Source organism: Salarias fasciatus, chromosome 23 (genome assembly GCF_902148845.1).
Source record: "Salarias fasciatus chromosome 23, fSalaFa1.1, whole genome shotgun sequence".
Taxonomy (NCBI): Eukaryota; Metazoa; Chordata; class Actinopteri; order Blenniiformes; family Blenniidae; genus Salarias; species Salarias fasciatus.
The window spans coordinates 24,218,327-24,242,242 of record NC_043766.1 but is presented as its reverse complement, the minus strand read 5'-3'; the positions used below and the strand labels follow the sequence as shown (position 1 = coordinate 24,242,242).

At 41.2% G+C, this 23,916-nt stretch overlaps 2 protein-coding genes across 4 annotated transcripts; both read left to right on the top strand.

Moving 5' to 3' along the window:
* The first annotated feature begins 3,362 nt into the window (after positions 1-3,362).
* On the top strand, positions 3,363-8,275 carry LOC115382308 (uncharacterized). The gene is made up of 5 exons (XM_030084023.1): positions 3,363-3,491; positions 4,143-4,183; positions 4,267-4,341; positions 4,942-5,131; positions 7,667-8,275. The coding sequence occupies exons 1-5, from the start codon at positions 3,425-3,427 to the stop codon at positions 8,206-8,208; spliced, it is 915 nt and encodes a 304-aa protein (XP_029939883.1). The 5' UTR covers positions 3,363-3,424; the 3' UTR covers positions 8,209-8,275.
* On the top strand, positions 7,826-15,408 carry faslg (Fas ligand (TNF superfamily, member 6)). 3 transcript variants are annotated; one of them, XM_030084025.1, is made up of 6 exons: positions 7,826-7,915; positions 8,461-8,508; positions 13,476-13,715; positions 14,268-14,310; positions 14,409-14,471; positions 14,560-15,408. In XM_030084025.1, exons 3-6 carry the CDS (start codon positions 13,527-13,529, stop codon positions 14,979-14,981), a joined length of 717 nt encoding a protein of 238 aa, XP_029939885.1. In that variant the 5' UTR covers positions 7,826-7,915; positions 8,461-8,508; positions 13,476-13,526; the 3' UTR covers positions 14,982-15,408. The 3 variants fall into 3 exon arrangements, with proteins under 3 accessions (XP_029939885.1, XP_029939886.1, XP_029939884.1); XM_030084026.1 differs by lacking the exon at positions 7,826-7,915 and having other exon boundaries at positions 8,484-8,508; positions 13,557-13,715; XM_030084024.1 differs by lacking the exons at positions 7,826-7,915; positions 8,461-8,508 and having other exon boundaries at positions 13,389-13,715.
* Positions 15,409-23,916: the final 8,508 nt, after the last annotated feature.

Sequence of the window (23,916 nt, the reverse complement as noted above, 5' to 3'; positions counted from 1 at the left end):
TTGAAAACAGCTGGACACACACCAAGCACAAGTCCTGCAGGCTATCACCAAGCCTAATTTTTTTTCAATAAATGCAGAGTAATTATGCACACTTCAGTGGGCTTTGCAGGTTCCAAAGCCCAAAATGTCTACTTGCAAAGCAAACACAATGGGTGAGACATGATGCCTGTCAACCTGCTGGAATGATTGGTATGCATTCAGGTGAGATGTTGACCAAAGGAGTTTGGATCTGGAGCAATAAAGATATGAAAAGACAAAAGACAGAAAAGTTCTGCTCCGCTAAGATGTGGTGTACCGTTACAATAACAACATTTAAATATTTTGACATATCATTAACATTTGTGAACAGTTAATGACATGATGAGAGACTGACAATGTACAGGCAGTTCATTGATTTTCACGATCTGACATAAGACATATCCAGTCCTAAATAATTCCATTAAAGGCATAATTGTATGAAAATAGTTGTGTCCGTCTGGAATGGAACATGTGTGGACCACTTCAGTTGACAGTAACCAGTTAAAATGAAAAATGCTTCAAACACAGAGCATTGTTGGCTAAGGAGTATAATAAGAGATTTTATCTTAAGGCCCTCGTTTAACCACAGGATGAATTGGATGAATGGATGATTGAGTAATATGGATTTTTACTGAGACATAAGAGACTTTTCTGCTGGACCAAACTTATCAAGTTAGCTGCCCTATAATATTGGTATTCCAAATAAAGAAGGTCCCTCTGACTTCCTGTCTTTTATGTTATACCGTTGGGACATTAATGAGTTTGGTACCCTGCGTTTCTAAAGTGAAAGCATGCTTACATGGATTAAAAAGATTAACCTGAAAAGAAGTTGCAGTGCAAATTTGTATATGAGCAAAAGCACCAGTGGCTCAGAAACTAAAATCACAGTTGAAAACTTTCCTTTTACTTCTGAACAATTTGTCCTGTACCTCAAAACAACACAACATAGCATATCATATAATATAATATAATATGTAACTTTTTTTTTTTTAGTTGTTAAAAATCATACTTTAAATATGTGAAAAGTGGAAGGGGCTCCTAAGGCTTGATCTTATTTTCAACTGCAGCTGTTTGTACTTGATTGTGATGTTTGAAGCTGCAATTATTTTGAAATATTTGTTTTAATCTTCTTCAAATTTAAAATAGGTGCTTCAATCTGTGGTAAACCAAACAAGCATTATCAAAGACAGCAATGCTGTCAAGATGCACATCTACCTTTCCTGTTGCTTGTTTCTTCCTGTATGATTGATAGTGTGAAATGGGGTTGAAGTGACAAGTCACTGACTCCAAAACCACAAGTCTGAAAAGGTCACGAAGTATAGCTTTTCTCACAAAAGGCAACACTGCAATCACAGTCGGCAGGACCCTTGAAGAGACTTGCATACTTCAGTTTAAGTGGTGTCCTCATTCTGTTCAATAGAGAAAGTGAAAGCTAAATTATTAATGTAGGTTATTTTGTGATTTAACTGTAATGTACTGCACTTTTATTTATATTTTAAAATATGTTGTTTTGCATTTCAAATAATCTTTTAAAGTTTATTAGGGGTATAGAACTTTTATTCCCAGTGTATGTTGGTGCAAAGCGAAAGTTGCCTTAGTAAATTAATCCAAACATTGTGACCCAGAAAAATGCTCTAACAACAACATGCTTATTTGGTCGTCTTCATTTGAGAAAAAATGAGCTGCAGAGAAAATAAACAGTGATTGTTCTGCACTGTCAGGTGTTGTACAGTGCATCCCGTGGAGAGAGTAATGAGCTCTCATGAAGTACATTAAAATAAAACACTAGGTTTAGTGTATTATCACTCGGAAACACTTGCAATGTCATCATGTTATTGGCATCAACATGGAAAACAACAAAATAAAAACAACACTGAACTGAACTCTTTTTAATTTGTCTTACCACATCTGCAACATTTTCAACACAGTGTCTTCAGTCCTTGGTTGTAACCACAGTTCCATTGAGAATGGTATAACAGTGTTGTGATAATGTGATCGTCTCATTTCAACATTTACTGTGTCTGCCTTTCACATGGCAGTTAAACGGCATCCCATCTGATATCCTGGAAGATAGATGAGCTCAACCTGCAGCTGCTTCTTGGAACGTGGTGAATTCAAACGCTCGCGGGACTGCTTTGGTTGTTGATCTGGACGCATCGGCTGGTAAATCACCAGAATGCTGCCGAAAAAAGCATGTCCAGTTACAGTTGTGTAAATGATGCCTGCATTGAAATCGTGTTGTTTGTACGTCATTGCCTGAAATAAACTATTAACTAACTAACTAACTAACTAAATTCAGTCGTGCCTGTGTGACATCGCAGCCTAATTCATATTCATCTTGAAAGACTCTTTCAGAAGGTTTCACAAATTACAGCATGTCAGAAAAGACACTTCTGAAGCATGTTTAATGATTCTTGAAATTCAGTTCCAAATCTGAAAAGGGCCCACAGCAGAGTTTTTCATTTCTTTTGGGAAAGGTTAGGTTATTCCAGGCTTAATATGTCATGTGGACTACTTGAAGGAATCTGGTTTGCCTCACTTTAGAATTTATGTTAAAAGTATTTTCCATTTGGACGTCTATTTATTGCTACTCTGATGAAGATTTTAGACACACTGAAGGTCGCTGGAAAAAAAGAAGTTAGAAGTCATAATGATAAATAGATGCCAGACAGATTCTAATGATATCAACACAGTTTTAGAGATCCACAACATGATGTGTTGTACATGTAACTGTAAGAATAGTGATGACAGTGTTTATAAATACACGATAGAATTATTCCAAAAATCTGACAGGTCTTGTTGATTTGGCCACACAGCCATCAGAAAAGTGACTACAGATGCATCATGGGACATAATTATATATCTTTCATACAAGCTAAGTCAGTAGAAGGGATGACAGAGGTTATGTACAGAATGCGGTCATGCCGCAGCTTGTTGTCTGAGTTGTAGCTGTTTTCAAATATACAGCACATCTACTGTATCACACCTCTGCTTCGGGCCTGTTGTGTTCTTTGTCATATAAAGTCTAACACACTAATCAAATGAATCACATTAAACTTAATCCAAATGCACCAAAACCAGAACAAGTGCATCATAGTGCATGTAAAATTATGGAAATATGCAGGAATATTTAAAACGTTTAGCAAAAAAAAAAAAAAAAAAAAAAACTGAAACAAAAAAAAAACCTAACTGTATATTTTTCAACTGCAATGAAAAAGCGTCAGTTTCACAATTCATTTTAGTTTAAATCATTGACTACAGTCTTTTTCATTGTCAGTGAAGTCTCATGACGTTACTTCAGAGCTGCTCTCGCGATAGGTTGTCGTAACGTGATTGGGAAGTGTGTTTGTGTCACGTGGTATTGTTTGGCTAGTGTTTTGGTCTGAGGCGTGGAGGCTGTGTCCAAATGGCAAGAAATGAAGAGAAACAACAGGGTCGACTGAACAGACTGTGGCTTCAGAAGGAGAGAGAAGGTAAAAAACAAAACCCCGGTTAGACCCAGTTTAACCGGACGATCCGGGATGATTCGTCTCATGAAGGAACAGGCGGCGGACAGCTAGCTGCTAACTTTAGCCGCTGTGTCAAGCAGAGTTGAACCTCCTCTGGAAGTTCAGTTTGTTTTTCAATATGTGCCTTGAGCCAAGTATACGGTAGGTAAATATGGAGGGAAAACCCAACCCTTCCACGTGATTAATGTTATTTGACAGTAGATAAAAACTTCAATTTAGCTGGGTCGAAACTCCAACAAATACAGACTCAGGTGGCAGCTCCCTGCTTGCACTGGTTGAAATTAGTACAAAAAGCACACATACACACAAAAAAACGGGTTCACAGCCATCAGTTTGTCCACGCACTGCTGATTTGAAGAAGGCAGGAATCACAGCCAAGTGTCTCGGGGGAAAGTTACAGTCGCTAGAAACTAGACTACCACACACAGACACACTGAGGAGAACATGCAGACTCCACACAGGAGAACCGGTCAGTATTTCAGCCTAGAACCTTCTTGTTGTGGGGCGAGGGTGCTAACCACTGCTCCACTGTGTAACCCATTTACACTCAAGTGTCATCCCAGTAATATATTGGGAAGATTGTTATGTGTAATATTACGCTTTATTTTTCTATAGAGGGACGCCTCAAAGATGTTCATGAAAAAAGACCCAGGCTGGTAAGGACAAAATGAATATTCCTATTGGTTTGTTAATATATCTGTTTTACTCGCTGCTTTCTCTGATGACGTTTCTTTCACAGTCATCTCTCAATTCGGCATCTTCTGTGAAGAAGTGGATCCCCAGCATCAAAAAGGATATTGAGTATTATCTACAGGTAAGCTCTTTGTGTGTCCTATGTCAGGTACTGTCACTGCCCACACAGCATTAGGTTGACCTTGCTGGTACAAAGTACCGAAGCAGCCCTCGCTCCACCCCCACCCCCACTAGTCAGATCCCTTCTTTGTGGTGCAGCTTCAACAAGGTGCTTATAATAATAATAATATCATGTACCGGTATGATTTTGATTTGTATGTAGGAGATGAGATCACTTACTTGCTACAGTTTTATAAGTGCTGCATTAACTCAGTGGATCTTCCATTTAACCGCATTTCAAAACATCTCTTTTGGACTGAGGTCTGGAGGCTGTGGAGGCCATTTCAGACATCCTGTGATTGTAGGCCACACAGTGCACAATTCTTCTGTTAGTAGGAGTTAAAAGATGAGAACAGTGTTGTAATATGAAGTGCATCCTTGGGTAACAATACTCAGAAAGGCAAATCTTCTCCTTTTCTGACCACAGATGGTCCTTTCTAAAGTGTGTCCATACCATAAATACATTCTGGTCTTTTGCTTAGTCTGCTAATGACCAAATTTGTGCTAATTCTGATCAAATTTTCTGTGTGTGTGTGTGTGTGTGTGTGTGTGTCTTCTGCAGCAGTCCCAGCTCTCCCATTACCCTGAGAGGAAGATAGCGGAGTTCCATCTACAGATTGAGACTTTGGAAAAAGAATACAAAAGCTTTGTTTCCAAACTACGAGTCCTTGATCCCTCATGTAAACATAAACCATGGACCCCTCGAGCATATTGCAAAAGAAGAGCAGACCCACAAGATTCTCTGAAGGATGGTAAGTGTTTAAGTATAACTAACCTCCTGCCCACAGGAAAAACATCTCATTTGCCTTTGGAAACCAAAATTTAAAAATTTTTTAAATATTTGTCCACCAGGATCTACAAGCACAAAATGTCAAAATAAGCAAAAAAACAAAAACAAATAATAACTAGAATTTGGCATTCAGAGAGCGCAGACTTCCGCCACAGCTCAAATCAGTCACCAACAACCATAAGAACACCATATATAATCACACAACATTGTGATCGGAGCGGAGCGCCGCTGCGTGCAGTGCCGCTGTCTGTCACCCTGTCATCCTCTCTCCCTGTGTGTGTGTGTGTGTGTGTGTGTGTGTGTGTGTGTGTGTGTTTATCTGAAAAGGAAAACCGAAAAGCAACATAATTTATGTTATTTTACTTGATTTTAATTTGAAAATTGACCGGATTCTCTCGTATTTTCCGTTCTCGACTTCTTGTCTGGTGCGATCTGCTCTGTCCAGCTTTACAAGTGGCGGTCCACGGCGCACGCAGCTCGCGGAGAAAATAGAGCGGAGCAGAGCGGCCGTGGTCCACAGCTCGAGCTGCTATGCATGCGGCGGTCCCCCGCGTCTCCTGTATGAACCGTCAGATAGGTTAACAGGGGCACTAATATGAAAGTCAGTGCGCAGCGCTTCCACTTCCGTGTCGGAAGCGGCGGGTCCTGTGTGAACCAGGCGTTTGTCCCCCCCTTGTCGGCGGGCCTGCCCAACCATGTGAAAGACTATCTCTCATTGATAAAGAATCCTTTAAAGGGGCTGTTTCATGCAAAATTCACTTTTTGTATGTTTTAACCTTGTTATATAGTTATGTACTCACCTAAAACACCCCCAAAGCGTTTTTTTTCCTTTGTGCCTGCGTGTTTAAGCTTTCCCAGTGTTTGTGCTGCTCAGAGAGGCAGCCCCTCCCGCACCCGTGAAAACGCTCTGTTTTCCCACATTCACGTCACACTGTGAAGATGGCTCCCCTGAGCCCCCCTCCCGCAGGCCCTCGGCAATCAGCGTTGCTGCTTTTTGTAACTCCGATTTCGAGGATAAACTTTGACCATCGTCTGAAAGCAACAGTCAAGCAAGAGCAAGAGTCTGAAGGGTCTGCGCTTGGTGAGTTTCTCACAGGAAAAGACGTTTTCACGTGTTGAGAAGCTAGAGCTAAAGAGCTAAAGCTAGCCAGCGTATTTGTTTTGAGGCGCTGATTGGTTGAAGTACGCTGTCAGTCAAAGTCCACAGGGGGAGAGGCGGGATTTTCAGTGAAACGGAGCGTTTTCTCTTCCGGGTTTCAGAATTAGCCCCAGAAAATCTTTTATTTCACACAAAATTACTTTTCCTTAGCGCCAAAAATAAACTATTACCATGTTAATGCCATTTCTAGGGTTTGAACTAGCTATAAAAGCATGATACAGCCCCTTTAAAAAAATCCTGGATCCAGACAGTGATCCGGATCATCACCAAAATTGAATGGATTCTAAGTTAGCCCAAGACCCACCTTTCCACAAAGTTTCATTGCAATCCGTCCATTACTTTTTCCGTGATCTTGCTAACAAACCAACCAACAAACCGACATGATTACATAACCTCCTGGCGGAGGTAATAAAAGAAAAATACAAAAAATGCAAAAACACAAATATATAAAAGTATAATATACAAGAAGCACTATTGACACACCATGGATTCACAAAATGCTGCCGGTGTGGACAAGTGAGGATATGCTTCCACTTGGAAAAGTGCAGTCTGTGTGAATGCGCAGTGCTGCAATACCCACAGCCATGTGTCTGTGGTCCCTGTTTGTGAGGTTCTGACTAGAGTTCAGAGTTCACAGCTTGAGGGAAGACGCTCTTCCTGAGTCTCTCTGTTTTCACCTTGACAAGGCGTCGGCAGGATTGCAGCCAGTTGAACAGGCTGTTGTGAGGATGTTGAGGATCATATGTGGTCCTGCTGGCCCTCGCCACGCCCCTCCTGTTATCCTGGAAGGTGGGGGCTGTTGTTCCCATGGTTCCCTCTGCAGGCCTCGTCGGTCATGAGCACTGCTGTTTCTGAACCACTGGGCGATGTTTCCAGTCAGTAGACTCTCCACCACTGACTTCAAAATTGTTAATAGTATGTGTATATGGATATTTTTGACAAATCTTTAAACAACATGGTCTCTTCAAGCCAATGCTGCACAAATTAGTTAATTTATATGAAATATTTTTCTTTTTAATTAACAACAGACATTTAGTGAAAGGCTTGAGACTTTTACTGCATGTTTAATAACCTGCCTTTGAACGACGGCTCAGTTTGTTATGAATATTTACTGCAATATCATTCGAGTTCAAATTGTGACATCGATTTGTTCTGACTTACTGTAAGAGTAAAACCATTTCAGACCATTGCTAAGATAGATTTAGAAATGCCAAGTGGAGTAGCAGCAGTGTGACCTTTTCATTGCTGTTACTTGTTTGAAGAAATGTCCCTTGAAAATAACAGTAGCTGAAATTTGTTTTTAACACTTCTGTGTTTGTGTTTACTTTCATCCAACAGAGAAAATCCCTCGGTGTACGGAGTCAGGTGACGGCAGCAGCAGCCAGCAGAGTGGAAGTGAGAGTGACTTTACCAGCAGTCGATTCAGAAGTTTGCAGTCCTCTCTCGCCGAGGGACCTCCCACCTTCTCACACACTCAGAGTGAAGCGCCTCTCAGTTCTGAAACCTCACCGCGAGTCTGTGCAGACCAGGACCAGCCCCTTTCATTTGACCAGACCCGGCTTGCTGTGGCTGCTGCTGCGTTTAGAGGTCCGTCAGTTCAAACCATTTCCTCTCAAACACAGAAACTCGCCAGGCTTTTGCAGTCTGGGCTACCAAATCTTAGTAATTCTCAGTCCAGACAGACATTACAGGAAAGAGACGCAAAGAACAGTGAGGTCTCAGCACAGCGTCCTGCTGCTGGCCACAATACGTCACACAACAGTAAAGACACAGAAAGGATATCTGGGAAACTTTCCAGTAATGGAATAGCAGAGGAGCGGACCGGTCACGTCCTGGGATTAGACTGTTACTCTTCTTCAGATGAGGACTGTGACACATGATTGTGAACAATTATGCATATTTTCTGTTCATTTTGTATTGCAGTTACTCACTAATAAATATTATTCAATAGTGTTGTAGTAGTTTTAGTTGTCATTTGACAGCAAGTATGTGCTGATTTGAAACCACCATTCAGGCTTTCTGTCTTGTGTTTGCATGTTCTCTCTTTCCGTTTTTGATTTTTGTTGTAATTCAATTCAGCTTTATTTATGAAGTGCCAATTACAACATAGTAATTTCTTGACACTTTTACAGAGCAAACCCAAGAGAGCCACATGAGCAAGCATAAACGACTGTGGAAAGGTAAAACTCCCTTTTAACAGGCAGAAACCTTTGCAGAACCAGGCTCAGAGGTGGCAGCTTTCTGCTATTCTGGTTGGGGGTGAGGGGACAGAAAGAGAAGACGATAGGACAGACAATTTCTTGTATCTACATACATTTCATGTGTAAACAGAGAGTGCATATGGTACAAGAGAAACAATAGTCAATGACATGTAGCGGTAACACTTTACTTGAAGCACCCGGTATAACACATAAGTAGTTATAAACACTCATAAATGATCACAATGCTTTATAACCCACTATACAGCATAGGGTCAGGGTTAGGTCCTGGCATTGTGATCATTTATGAGTGTTTTTAGCTACACGTGCTATAATGGCATTATAATGCGTTATAAATGTATTTAGAATTTGTTATACCAGGTGCTTCAGGTAAAGTGTTACCCATGTAGTAATGAAACATCACATTGAAATGAGAGAAAGGAGCAGAACTTGGAGCCAGTTCCACATGGTAGGAGCCAGGCTTGCAACCACTGGGTTATCTCAATCAATCAACGGATCAACTGCTTTGATTGACGCCCAATTATAAACTGATTGCACCTATTGAGTCAAGGTTTCTCATTAGATCAATGGATCAGCCACGACTGATGTTCTGTGTGCGATCCCTCAGTCACGGCTCTGGTCCACGTAAGAGACAGCCTCTTCGTCCAGGGTTTTGGTGTTCTGACTTTGTCGTTTAGTGGAATGAACCATCAATCCCAAAGGGAGGGAGGGAGAGAGAGAGAGAGAGAGAGAGAGAGCGGCTTACAGCAACAACACGAAAAATGGTCCAGGAAAGCCTGAACCAGCGCTAACTGTAAGCTTTATTAAAGAGAAGGCTCTTAAGCCTCCCTCACATAGACTGGGAGCTGGTTCCACATAACAGGAGCCTGATAGCTGAAAGCTCTGCCTCCTGTTCTAATTTTAAAGAACCTAGGAACCTCCAGCAGACCAGGACTCTGAGAACGAAGCGTTCTCCTAGGACAGTATAGGGACTAATAGCTGTTTAAGTTGTTTAAGATATGATGGGGCCTGGTTGTTCAGTTCGGGGCTTTATAGGTTAAGAGGAGGATTTTAAATTCTATTCTAGATTTATCAGGAAGCCAGTGAAGAGAAGCTAACATTGGGGTGATGTGATCGCTCCTGTTGGTTCTTGTGAGGACTCTTGCTGCAGCATTTTGAACCAGTTGGAAGACTTTTTAGGCAGTTGTTGGGACCCCCTGTCAACAGGGAATTACAGTAATCTACTCTGGAGGTAAAAAAATGCATGGATTAATTTCTCAGCATCGCTTTGAGTCCACATGTTCCTAATTTTTGAAATATTACACAGGTGAAAGAAGGAGGTCCTGTAGATCTGTTTAATGTGGGAGTTAAAGGACAAGTCTTGATCAACTATTGGCTCATTTCTATTAATGGGTGTTGTGAAGTGCCAGTTACCTTTTGTAAATAAATAACTGCAAATTAAATATCACTCCCAGGTTCCTTACAATATTACTGGGAGTTAAAGAAACACCATCTAGGGTCATTATTTGTTCAGATAAATTTTCTCTCAGGTGTTTTGGGCTGAATGAAAAAAAAACTTCTGTTTTATCTGAGTGTAGGAGAAAATTGACTCATTCGGGTTTTTGTCTTTAAAACTAGCTTCTAGCTTGACAAGTTAATCAGTGCCATCTGGCTTCATAGATAGATAGATTTGTGTATCACCTGCATAACAGTGGAGTTAATGGAGTGTTTCCTGATGATGTTCCCTACAGAAAGCTTGCATAATGTGAAGAGTATAGGTCCTAAAACAGAAACCTGTGGAACTCCATATTTAAAGGATAAGTTCGGTGTAAACACTTTTCACATTGTTTATAGAACGAAGTGGAACAATATATTCACCCAGAAGGGTTTTCTGATCCGATAAGTGGTTTGGGAGAAATTTAGATCCAAAGTCGAGCTGCAGACATCCATATACTGTTAGCCAATGGGGCATGTATGGTGCCGGCTCCCAAAACGACTTTAATCGTCCAAAAACTCATTAGTTTCACCAATATTTCCTCATGGTCCGCTCACGCTACTCCTCCACGACAGCCCGGAGTCGCAAAATACACGCTGTTGTGGTTTTACAGATCTCTGAAGTGAATGTGGTGATTAGGATGCAAACTGAAGTACATTCACCAAGAGACACAGTAGGTGGCGCTGTGCACCTAAGTTGTTGGTCGCCACCCGCTCCAAAGAAGAAGAAGAAGAAGATCTCTGAACTTCAAACATCTTCACCTTCACTTCAGAGATCTTGATCCGAGCTGAAGAATCATCATTAACATTAACAAAGTGGAACCTGTCTGCTATATGATTGAAACCAGTTTAATGGTGAACCTTTAATCCCAATAATATATTCTAGTCTCTGTAGAAGGATGTCATGATCATCAGTATCAAATGCAGCACTGAGATCTAACAGGACCAGAACAGAGACCAGTCCTCTATCTGAGGCTGTGAGAAGATCATTAGTGATTTTTACCAGAGCTGTCTCTGTGCTGTGATGAGCTCTGAAACCTGATTGAAAAGACTCAAATAGGTCAGTACTATATAAATGATCAGAAAGCTGACTCGCAACAACTTTCTCTAGGATTTTAGAAATAAAGGGAAGGTTGGATATTGGTCTGTAACTTGTTAGAACACCTGGATCAAGGGTGGGCTTTTTGAGGAGAGGTTTTATTATAGCAACCTTAAAGGCCTGTGGAACATAACCTGTTACTAAAGATAAGTTCATCTGGTCTACTGTTGATGTACTGATCAGGGGGAAAATGTCTTTAAACAGTCTCGTTAGGATTGGATCTAATGTACAAGTTGTAGGTTTAGATGAGGCCAAAATTGAGGATAAGATTATCCAGCTACTCACGCAGAACAAGGTCGTTAAGTTAATCAGTAATTCTGAGTATCACACAGGGATGAGTGTGACTGAGTTCCTTTGAGCTCTGTCAAGACTATCAATCCTGTTCAGTACCATAGCCTTCAAGCAGTGTTGGTATCAGCTCAATAAAACCTGTGTTATGCTGTGTAGTATTTGAGCTTTACATTCCATATATCTGTTTATTGGGAACATGAGATACAAGTAATTGTTTCATTTCTGAACAATCACATCTTAAAGAGTTTTTCTTAGTGGTGTGCGATTCTCTTTTGATTGATTACTAAAATAGAAAAGATAGATTTTGCAGTGTAATGAAAATTTTATTTCCAAGAAACCACGAGTTGTGCAATTTGTTTCACATTGAGAAATTCATTTTAATCTTTAGGCAGCTTGCTATTTGTCATCATGACCACAAATGCCTCCATTATGCACCAGAGGAGACATCGTGTGTGAAACTGTCAGTGTTTGAGATTCCTGCTGACTCAGTGATTCGTTTTATTCTCATCGTCTTGGTATGAAATAGTAACTGGAGCAGCAGACCCCAATGCACCCTCCCCAAACCCACTCAGCTGCTGCCGCTGCATAGGCTGTCACCACGACACTTCTGGGAAACTGACACAGTAGCCTGTCAGCTGCAGGCGCTATGTGCAGGTTATGGTTAAGGTTGACGTAGTTACCCTTTTATTCAGAAGCTGATTTTTGCTCTGCAGACGAGGTTTCCCTTCATGTCTGCATGAGTCTGGTCACATGAAACTTAACTTTCTCTACAGTGGGCAGGGCCAAAGCCTGACAGCTTTCTCTGGATTTTTCTAAAGTCACATACATTTGCTTATCTTTACAGTTGTACTGAGCCACTATAAGGCTGTCGACCAGAGTCTCATCACAGTAGCTGCTACAACGCCTCGATCTGCAACGGTGGTTGACGCCTATGACGAAAAAGATGCTAAAACCACAAATAAACGACCCAAGGGGACTTGGTAAAAATTACAATCTGCCTATCTTGATTAACCAGCAGTTAAGGGCAGATGTCTCATGGAAAATGTTCCACCTCACTGAAGTAGCTGTGTACTTTCATTGCATTCTAGAAAACCAACCTGAATGCGTTCAGAAAGACCACAGTGGCATGAGCTATTCTGTGAGTGGAGTGAAAAGCGGCATGTGCAGTTTCAGCTTTCCTGTAAACCTGTCTCTGAGGTCTTGGTTGGGGTTAATTTTCGCTTCTGTAAAGCATCAAAGTCCCCTACTATCAGCTCTTCTCAAGTACCCAGTGCAGAGGTATATGTGCTTTTCATGTGGCAGCAGCATCATCCCACCAAGACTACTCTGTCAGCTACTGAAACTGCCATCTCACTGTTTACAAACTGTGCCCCATTGAGATTTAAATTTATTTACAGAATTTTACAATTAGACAAATTTAAAGTGATTTTCATTTACTCAGATTTACTGTCATGACGTTTTATGTAGTTTTTAAAAGGTGCAGCGACTTAAAGGCAAAACAGTCACAAAGAAATCAGAAATGTGAAATAAGATGCTTCGAATGCAATAAACCTGTTACACTGTTAACCAACAGCACGTGATTACATAGGAAGTTGTGCAATCTTCCTTTGATGGAATTTGTGAGGTTTTTTTTTCTGAAGATGACTGAAAGGTGGTTACTGAGGTGAGGGTCAGCTGGAAGCTCAAGTTTCCTTTCCGTTCAGGCTCATCTGCATCTCTTTGCAAGCTGCACAAAACAAATTAATGTTTTTAACAGAGAAAAGTTAAGATATGCTGGAAAGTTGCATGAAGTTCTCAGGTGAGAATAAAGACCAACAGAGAAGGTGAGCTGTTGTATGAGTTGGTGGTTAATAAAGGTTGAAGGTGCTTGTGAGGCACATTTCAGAGCACATGTGGGAGGGGATTGTGGGTGGTGAGTGTCTTCAGAGCTCAAGTTGGGTTCTTTTAAGTCAGAGGTGCTGAGACAAGGACACTCCTCCTGTCTGCAGGAGAGGTTGATGCACAGAGCCTGTCTCACACTTGTCCTTGCATCATGAGTTGTGATCAGAGCTGCTCGTTCCCGCAGGTGTTCCTGGTGGACGGACGTCCACAGCACCCTCCCCAGCCTCCAGGTCATATGCCTTTCTGGTCCTTCCCACCTGCACAGGAGAGGGTGAGGCACCGCGGGAAGAGCCGGAGCTCCATGGGAGTCAGTGCTGGACTGACCGTAGTGGTCCTGCTGCTGTTCCTGCTGGTGTTTGCTGCCCTGGGGTTTGAGGCCTACCAGATCTTCAACATACAGAAAGAAGTGAGAGATATGAAAAAGGTAAGGGGTCACTTGACAATGCACAACTGTACAGAAGATGAATGCAGCTATGCCTGAAAATGAGTGGATCTTAAGATGCTAATGTAGAATTTTGAAAATATACCAGCACTCTGTCACAAATAAGAAATTCAAACTGTTATGAAGTAAAGATTAAGTCTTTTTTTAATTATTGTTTTGTGGTGTGGAGTAAGGAGGGTGTTTCGGCTTCCTGAGACCTTAATAGGAGTAAACCTGTAGAACTGAAAGATTTGGTGACTGAGGTGTGAAGTGGGAGTTTGGAAATATGCAACACTTCACTGGACTGGAAAGTTTAATAATTAATTCAGCCTTCAGTGAGGTATCATATGAACAGTCCATGCAAATCTGCTCTGCTTTGATGCTCTGACATTTAAAAGTGCAAAGCTAGGGTTGAAGTGTTCCATCTGTGGTCGCTGGTCAGTGGGACAGGATTTCCTCAGTGATGCTTGTTCTCTGAGAGCTCGCTCAGAAGCAGTGACTGTGGTGCAACATTAACCGTGTGTAATGAGGCGTTTCTTTTTTGTTTCTCTAAAGATTAAACCTGTGACAGATGTAATTGCAACTGAGAAGCATGTTGGTAAGTCTCCATTGTCAAAACACTTCTGAATAAATCAAGTTTTCCAGACTGATGTTTCTGTAAAAGAAAAAAGTTATCTAAACTAAGATTTATTTCAGGTCTTTTGGAACCAGGAAAAAATGAAGAGAACAAGAACAGTCGATCTGCAGCACACGTGATAGGTAAAAAGAAAAAAAAAAGAAGAAAATGAACATTTACTCTGAAATTTTCTCCGTTCAACAGGTTGTAAAATATTGTTTCTGATTGCAGGACGGATTGAGAAAGACAAATTTCTTCAGACTTTGCGATGGGAGTCAAGGTCAGGCCAGGCATTCACCTCTGGACTAGTGACCTACTGGGTTGAAGACGGCGCTCTGCAGGTCAACGAGACCGGGCTCTATCACGTCTACTCACGGGTGGAGCTTCTCCTGAGAGACTGCTCCCCGAAATCTTCATTTGATCACTTAGTTTATGTGAGGAGAAAAGGAAACACCCCACCTATCGTTCTGATGAAGGCGCACAGAGCCGGTTTCTGCTCTCATCAAACACCACGCCTGTCCTGGACTGCAGAGAGTTACCTGGGCTCCGTGCATCAGCTGAGGAAGTACGACAGGGTTTTTGTGAACGTCTCACACCCTGCTGATCTGAGTCACTCACATGATGGCAACTTCTTTGGTCTGTACATGATCTGATGGCTCTGAACACTGGACTTGTGTTTCTCAGCAGGTTGAGAACCGATCTCAACGTCTCAGGCCCAGAAATTACTCTTCACTTTACCAAGTGACTGGATGTGTTTCTATTTAAAAAATCATATTAACTTATCTGCACAACCTAGTATGGTGCGCTTTGTGCTGTTGAACTCTGGGAAATTGGGACGTTGCATATTTAAATTGGAAGCATAAGAAACAAGCACAGAAAGTACAAAAATAGATAAATGAAGTATTTTATACATTTGCATGAAGACATGTTGGACCTTTTGCTGGTGTTAGAAGAGTCAGTCAACACTAAGGTGCTAAGTTAGTTGTAGCATTTAAAGGTATTTATTATGGGTGTGAATCTGACGTTTGTGATGTCTAAATGGTTGTTTGTAAACAAAGTATTTCTTATTATCTTTTCCAAGAAAATAAATAATTTAAATACATTTTCAACTTACTTCTCAAGACTTTAATTTTCAAACGTGGAACTCTGTCTTGTGGATTAGTCAAATCTTGTGAGGAACACCTACATTAGGTTTGGTTGTGACTACGGGACAGTATTTGCATGAAGATGCCACCTCACATTTGCTCCTGATTATGAGTTTAATTTCCATATATTCCACTGATGCACACCATATGTCTCAAGCAATGATCAGCAAGAACCTGCCACTTCAGCCTCGCAACTGGAGTACAGACACATTTTCAGCTGAATTCTTGGTATTGCAGATTTAGAAACCGCAGCACAAATTAAATGAACTTGCATTTTGCAGTACTTCTATTTTTTTCCAGTTTAACACCCTCAGTGTACATTTCAGTACACCACAAAATGCACGCTGCGATCATTGCACGGTAAGAAGCCGTGCATGCTGGGCACAGATGGGGGCGACAAAGCCGTGCTACGTTTGACGTGTGTTTCCTTCCTGTGTGATTACCATGAGGGTCTTGCATGTCTGCAGATTATGATAAAACAGTTTGTGCAACTCTGAATTCTCCTCACAGCTTTGTTTAAGAAGCACTGGGATGCTCTGTTGAAAGAATAGTAATTTTAAGATATGAATTAGCATAAGGCAACGAAATTAAAAATATAGATTTTTTTTTATGTATCAACATAGCATTTTGATCGTTTCTCACAGTGTTCTCCTGTGCTATCTTATTGCTGGTATTTCAGCAATGCATCAGGGAAAAAAAAAATAACTGTCTGACGAAAGCAAAAGCTTCATTTTTTTCCTCAGTAGCATCGTTTATAATTTCCTGTGGTTTCGTCCAGGACGATGGTTCACACGATGATTGAAACTTTTTTTCTGAAACCACTGCTCTGGGGGCGTCCAAGGTTTTACTGAGCAGCATACTGAAGATATGTCAATTAACCACCATCTTGTTCACATTCCCTTCATACTCTACTTTTCGTCATGTTGTGATTTTCCTTTAGCCACATCAACCCTTTATTTTAAAACATCTGCTTCTCAAAGTGATCAAACCTTCTTCGCAAGCAGCAGGGACACAACTTATTTGATAAATGCATTTGGAAATCCAGGTAGTGCAGAGTCGCTCAGCTCTCGAGTCGGCACACATGGCAAACGAGTTCAGCTGTGTCAAACAGAAGCAATCATGATCTTCAGGTCTTCAGTTGAAAAGAGAGACAAGTCTACTGTATGAAAAAGACTTCAAGTCAAAGATCAATAAAGACCAAGCTGATGGGAAGAACATTTTGGATCATAAAACAAGTGTAACCTTTGGAGAGAAATCACTTTTACCACACGTCACGGTTTGCTTTCACATAATAATTAACCCAGTTAAAGCTGATTGATGTTAAAATCCCTGTCTGATCAGACTGGCCCTTCACAGTTTGTTCAGAAGAGTGTGTGCGACCCAATATATGATCAGATTCATTTATCAGCAGATCATTTTCACTGTTGGAGCTTTATGGATCTGACCTGGCGTTCAGTTACAGTATATGGGTTCATCTCCTCCATGTAAATCTGTGTGTGTGTTCGTGTGCACTGGTCACAATAGGCTTAAGTCACAGTGCAAAGCATTGTGGGATTGATTCACTAACTGCAGCAGATGACAGTCGTGGATATAAACCAGCACATCAATCTGATCAGTTTATTCAGTATCCATGTGAATAGAACAGTCAGACCCTTGTCATTAGCCCTAAGTTCATTAGACCAAAGTGGAAAAACATAATCAAGTCAAACTGCTTCTATTTGCAAGAAAAAGTTTATGCCTTGTTTGTGTCTTAATAAAACCTGGCAACAACAAACAAGTGACCCTTGAAAAGATATGTGATGGGGTGAAAGGTGACCCATTCTCTCAACTGAGCTAACCCTTTATTGCTGCCTCACACTGCTGCCGATACCAACGCCGCCGCTCATGTTGCAACTTCAGCGGCTGCCGGTTGAAGGAGGAAGGAGAGAGAACATTTCCTCTTGTCTTTATTGGTTTCTATTAGGTGTGCTTCTGATCTTGGATGTTTGACTAAACCTTGATGTGGTGATGACACTTTCCCAGCCATGAATGATTTTTTTTCTAAAACTACATTTTAAGGGCAAGTCGGTATCAATATTGTATTTCATACAAAAGTGCTAATTATGTGTGACAATAAAAGCGTGGATTCAGAACAACACATGAAAAACTTAGAAATCATAAACAAGAGAACCAAACTTAACAAATCAATGTAATGGTGCCAGTGCAGACCAAAGGTTAGTGTTCCACCACAGCGAAGTGAGTGGAACAACAGGTAATACAAACTCAAAGCCCCTCCTTCATAGGTCGAGAGGCTGGTCGCTGAAACTATGTCAAATCTGGAAAGTAACAAAGAATAACGATGCAGAAACTGACACAACCATTGGTGTTAGCGAGGAAGCAGTGTGTCATGGTTCATGTTTCATCCTGTCTGTGTTTGTGGTGTTTCTCACATTGTCTCTTGTTTCAGACTCTGCAGCGCCCCCTCCCCACATCTGATTGCTTTTCCCTTATGTCCTTCACCTGTGCCTGAAGGAGTCATTGCTGGTGTCAACTGGTGCCCTGGGCTTAGAAGGGTTTTTCTGTCTGTGTTGTCTTTTTCAGATCATCTTGTCGTCGAGATGCGTCTTCAATGTTTGAGTCTTGTGACTCTGATCCTGCCTCCCTTCCTTCTGTTGCGGCAGCTTTGGATTTTGTGCTTGAGTTTGTGGCAGACTCCTCCCTTTGTTATTGTTGTGGACATTCTGGATTTTTGTTTGTTTTTTGGACAATAAATATGACTTTTACACACATCATCTTTGGCAGTGACTGGCTCAATGGGTCCGCCACCCTGCACCTTCCTCCCTCACATATGACACAACGACCCAACCACATACTGGACTCAGCCAGCACTCAGTGTTCCTGCACAGCCGCTGCCTTCACTGACCCTTGCTTCAGGATGCATGAGTCCATCAAAGGTATGATAATAAAGCTAAATTCATACCAAAGTCTGCTTTATCTAGTAAGCCATATGCACATGACATTCACAGGGTTGAAAATGTGTGACTCTCAAATCCATGGCGCAACAAAAACAGTGCAATTCAGACAGTGGAAAAAATGCATAACTAATTGACGCTGATCTCCTGATGATCAACCCTCTTCTCTAACCTCTGCAAAACCGACTTCTACAATTATACACATGCAATGCAGAATTTTTCCACCAGGGGTCAGTAATTGACAGACTTCAAAGCTACACCATCAATCTTCAGGGAAATGTTTGTTTTAAAAAGTAAGATTTTTTTCATTAATTTTTATTTACTCTTTTTATGTGTTGATGAAATCTGAAATTATTATAAGAAACAATATAGTGAAACTGTGTTTATATGTACAACATTTATAAAAGCTCATTTATTTACACACCAGTCAATTAAAATACTACTCCACATCATCAAATTATTGCTATTGTTATTGTTGTTCATATTGTTGGTAGTAGTGTTTTGATGAATTCACATTATTGAAGATTGGGTGGCAGGTTGTTTTAATATCATGTGTACTGTCTTAGCAGTTGCTGTTTAAAACAATTTTCAGACTGATTTCAAACATTATACAAAAATGGATTTTATGTAAAAAAAAAAAAAAAAAGAATATCCTGTAACCTGAAAGTGAGTTTAGGATCAAGGTGAATGAAGCCTGAGAGATTAAAACCTACCAAATTGATTCAGATTGATTGTGAATGGTTTCTGGTGCCAAGGATCATATTATGTCATTTTGAGAATATTTGAACATAGAATTTGTTGAACATTGATAAATGTGTGCAAAACTGACATAATTTAATCAGGACACCAGTTTATTTCTCAAAGTTGAAAAGGTCACTGTGACATGTTGTACCATGTATTTTTAAGGTTGTAAAACTCCTTAATGCACCTTTAAGTAATCCCTTATGAATTAATTGAAAATAACGAGATACAATGATCAATGACTTTTCTGCTGGGTAAATCCCCATAATACAAAGCAAAACTATAATAAGTCATGTTTTCAGTTATCGATTTTACAGTTAATCAGGTCTTCAGGATTCACTTGGTTTGATGGGAGTTGGCAGCAGGTGGCATGGTAGAGAAGTCCTCTTTGTTGTGTTTGATCTTTGGCACTTCACTGGTGCCTGTTTCCTTTCTGGGCTCTTGATGTCTTCTGTGTGCATGCGGGATGCTCAAAATTCTAATTCACTCTCTACCCCAACAAACTCCTTGTATGGTTAACTACTTGGCGGAAGAATCTGATTCTGACTACGATTAATGTCTCACTACAAAGCCCACATCCTGCCTTCAGCTGCCTCACTAGTCCTGTTTACATAGGTTCAAAAATCCTCTTTATAATTGGATTGCGAGGTCAAACGGATTGTAAATGTTTCTTATAAACACCGAAGTGCATCTGATTCACTAGGCTTGGATGAAATTCCGGATCAGAATGTAAGAGGTATATCTACCCCGATTATTTGGTTGATGCCTAATATAAATAGCTGAAGACAGCGGATTGTGCTATACGAGTGGGCAACTCATGTGCGCAGAAAACAGCAAGCAGAAATTAGGAAAGTCAAATTCAAACGAGCAGAAGAACTGGACGTGATTGTGAAAAACTTTTTAATAAAAACCCTGACAGAGGAAACAGGTGCTGAGAGGCGAGATGGCCTTAAAGGGCAACTTCGGTTTTTTTGACATCTGAACCTTATTTATAGGTGTGTGCATGCTCATATACTCACTCAGACAAACATCGTGCAGCTCCGAGTCCTTCAGAAGTTATTTAGATCCAACCGATGTAGCTGCACTTAGCGGGGGCCACGGCAATGGAGCTTCAGCGCGGGACATAATCTCTGCAAAGTCGCTCATTTCGGCTGTATTTCTTCATCCATCGGCGCTGGGTTGACTTTCGGTCGGAAGGGGCGCCTCCGGCGGTGTCCCGCGGCCTGGCTCGGAGCGCGCATCCGCAGGGCGGCGGAGATCTGGATTCTCCCACTGAGGAGAGAGCTCCGGCCGCGGCGTGTCCCGCGGCCGGCCCGGAGCGCGCATCCGCCGGGGAGCGGAGATACGCTTCCTCCCGGCGAGGAAAGACATCCAGCGGCCGCGCGCGAGCCGCGCGCGAGCCGTGCGTCTTCGCCGGTGTCCGGAGCCTCCGTGGAGCAGCTGAGGGCCATTTTCCAACTCGGCCCCTGGAAGTCAGACGCCGGGGCACCGTGACAGCCGAGGTCGACTCAAAGTGCCTTTCTGCTGGGGAGAGGAGCTCCGCAACGTTCTCATCCGAGCTAATTGTGGCTAAGTTAGCGAAAACTGTCAGCTGACTCACCTGAAGACGGTAGACGTGCTGACTTTATGATAACAACTGGCGATGGATGAAGAAATACAACCGAAATGAGCGACTTTGCAGAGATTATGTCCCGCGCTGAAGCTCCATTGCCGTGGCCCCCGCTAAGTGCGGCTACATCGGTTGGATCTAAATAACTTCTGAAGGACTCGGAGCTGCACGATGTTTGTCTGAGTGACTATATGAGCATGCACACACCTAGAAATAAGGTCCAGATGTCAAAAAACCGAAGTTGCCCTTTAAATCGTGCAACAGCAAGTTTGTCATAGAGCTAGACAGACTATCAGTGGTCCGCCCACGGTGGGCTGCATATCACGGAAGATGTTTCGATGACTGAGAAGATATCAAGCAGATAAGAACACACTGTTGGGCGCTGAAGACTACTGACTACATAGAAAAAGATGAGAACCTGGAGAGTTTGAGAGAGACCTTTGCTGCATGTCACAGGTAATTCAGTTCAGCTGGACCCCATCTGAATGTGGGTCACTTTATTCAGTGTCCATGTATACAGGTCCTTTAATGTGATTGATTTCAACTAGATTAAAAAAAAATGGCCATGTAAACAGAGCAACTGTATGTCCTCATGCCTCCCATCCTACATGTGGCCAGTGTCTATGAGCTCCATTTCTGATTCTACTGGACCACTTTCTATCACTTAGCTGGAACCCCACAACCCCTGAACAGGATTAAGAGATGGTGTAATATTGAATCTATGAAATACTAACAAGGATTATGTTACATGCCAACATTTTAAACAATCACGTCAACAAACACTAGAGAAAAAGTGATTGTTTCCACTGCATGTTGGGTACTCATGTGCATGTTCCACTGGGCAGGGCTGCTGCTGTTGGACCTGTAGAAACCAATAGACCCCAGCAGAGGGAGCTGTGCCACTCCTCTCCACCCTAAACTTCACTGACACCACTATACGGGTTCCACTCCGCTGCTGGTTTCTCAGTAACTATCATCAATCCAATCCAGTGCAATTCACCTTTATTTATATGGCACATTTACACAATGAAAACCGTCTCCACAGTGCTGTACACTAAAAGAAAGAGCAGTAAATAAAAACAATGCAATAATAAAACAAAAATTCTAACAAGTAAACCTAGTAAAATAAATAAAAGACATAATAAAACATAGTAAAATCAATAAAAGACACACAGGACCACAAAACTCATTGAAGGTTAAAAGCCAGAGAATGAAAATGGGTCTTTAGACGGGATTTAAAACACTCCACTGTGTTGGCCGTACAAATGCTTACAGGGAGGGCATTCCAAAGTCTGGGGCTGACCACAGAGAAAAACCTCACCGACAGGCAGGACCTGAACCACTCCAAGGCGGCCCCCCCACACCCACACAGTTCCTCAAGTGGTCTAAAGGAATTTTGTGTTTGACCGTGTCTAAAGCAGCTGTCAGGTCTCAAAAACACTAAAATGGTGGTACTACCTGAATTAATCATAAAAAGAGATCATTAAAAACTTTCAAAAGTGCAGACTCAGTGCTGTAAAATTCCCTGTACCCAGACTGAAAGGGGTCTAAAGTGCCATGATCATCTAGAAAAGGGGTCATTTGGAGATGGGCCGGTAATTTGCAAGTGTCGGATCAAGACCAGGCTTTTTAATCAAGGGCCTAACAACCGCTTCATTTTATTTACTTATTTTTTTTTTACAAAAGAAGGGCACATCACCAGAAACCATCCTCACATTACATTGTCTTATTGGTGCCTTGACCCCCAATGAGTGAATGACTTAATATCAATAAACTACTTTCAGAATTAGTCAGATGTTTTCGTCATTCTCAGAAGCCTGGAAATACAACTTCATCCTATGTAAAAAGTGTTATTATCCCATACAATTACCTATTGCAAGCTGTAATATTTGTACAATGGAGAACAACTAGTAAACATAAAATGTAGCTCAAGGGCTCTAATTTCTAATTTCTTTTCAGTAAATCAACTAACATCATTAACTATCTCAGTCTAAGAAATGCAATTTAAAGAGCACTAACAATTTACGAAAGAATTATGGTCCCTCCAAGGTCTAGAAAAAACATGTGATCAAACATTTATACTCAAAATACACAATCTGTCATTCGGTTGTGTCATGCATCACAACAACTGTTTTATGCTTTTTGCAAATCAGATTTAAGAAACTTGATTTATCTGTTTACGAAATCCACCAATTTGAAAGGTTCATACTGTTCTTTTAGAGCAGTGCTTCCCAACATTTATTTTGAGGGAACCAAATATTTACCATTATAAACCTAGAACCGCAACCTTTTTAACCAAAAGAGCCATTATGAGATTCCCACCAAATCAAATGTACGTGGAACTGCAAAACATGTTCAACCTTTAAACTGAAGCTGACACAGCTTCAAAAGTTCCATAATGGTTTTCAAACACGTCCTAACACTGTATCCTATGTTTCATTTGTGAAGTTTCAACACAGTTTAGGATGGTAGACGTTCCAATACATTTTCAGCTCTTTTTTTTTTTTTACCTGATTTTAGCAGTTTCAACCTTTTTTCTAATGTTTTTCAGACAATTTTGCAAAAAATCCTCCAACTCAAAGACCAGAGTGGTCGTGGGGTGCGTTTGAAAATCAAGCGCCCCCTAATGACCATGTAATGTCACGGACATCACGCACTGACAGGGGTTTTTTTTTTTTTTTTTTTTTTTTCTTTTGAGCAGAGCGAGTTTCAATTACAGTTTTTCACAATTGCTAAGACACATTTCTTGAAACCTCCATCCATTTTCTCAAAACCTTAAACACAAATCCAAAAATCCACACTACATTCACAAAAACCTCAGACATTTCTGTCAAAATCGAATTATCGCCTCAAAACCAGTTCTCTTGTGATCAAAACCACACTATGCGTTCAGATCTCACACACAGCAAGTAAAAACATGTTCACCTCAGATCATTCATTAGACACTACATGAAATCACTGAGGACACAGCAGCAGTCCACACTTTTAAACCTGCTGGGTTATTTTCCCAACACATTTCCTGGGTAGTCCTAGATTTTGTGCAGATTGGGTCACTTTTGCCCCAAATTAGATGAATTGTGTTGACCCAGCAGAGTGAATTGATGATTTGAACAAAATCACCATTTTGAACACTCCTGCAACT

Bases quoted from the DNA above. Each gene is read 5' to 3' on its own strand.
- faslg (XM_030084024.1), top strand. From the start codon at position 13,443: ATGAGTTGTGATCAGAGCTGCTCGTTCCCGCAGGTGTTCCTGGTGGAC. The intron at 14,311-14,408 runs GTAAGTCTCCAT...GATTTATTTCAG, and splicing joins TGCAACTGAGAAGCATGTTG to GTCTTTTGGAACCAGGAAAA. The intron at 14,472-14,559 runs GTAAAAAGAAAA...TTCTGATTGCAG, and splicing joins ATCTGCAGCACACGTGATAG to GACGGATTGAGAAAGACAAA.
- LOC115382308 (XM_030084023.1), top strand. From the start codon at position 3,425: ATGGCAAGAAATGAAGAGAAACAACAGGGTCGACTGAACAGACTGTGG. The intron at 3,492-4,142 runs GTAAAAAACAAA...ATTTTTCTATAG, and splicing joins GCTTCAGAAGGAGAGAGAAG to AGGGACGCCTCAAAGATGTT. The intron at 4,184-4,266 runs GTAAGGACAAAA...TTTCTTTCACAG, and splicing joins ATGAAAAAAGACCCAGGCTG to TCATCTCTCAATTCGGCATC.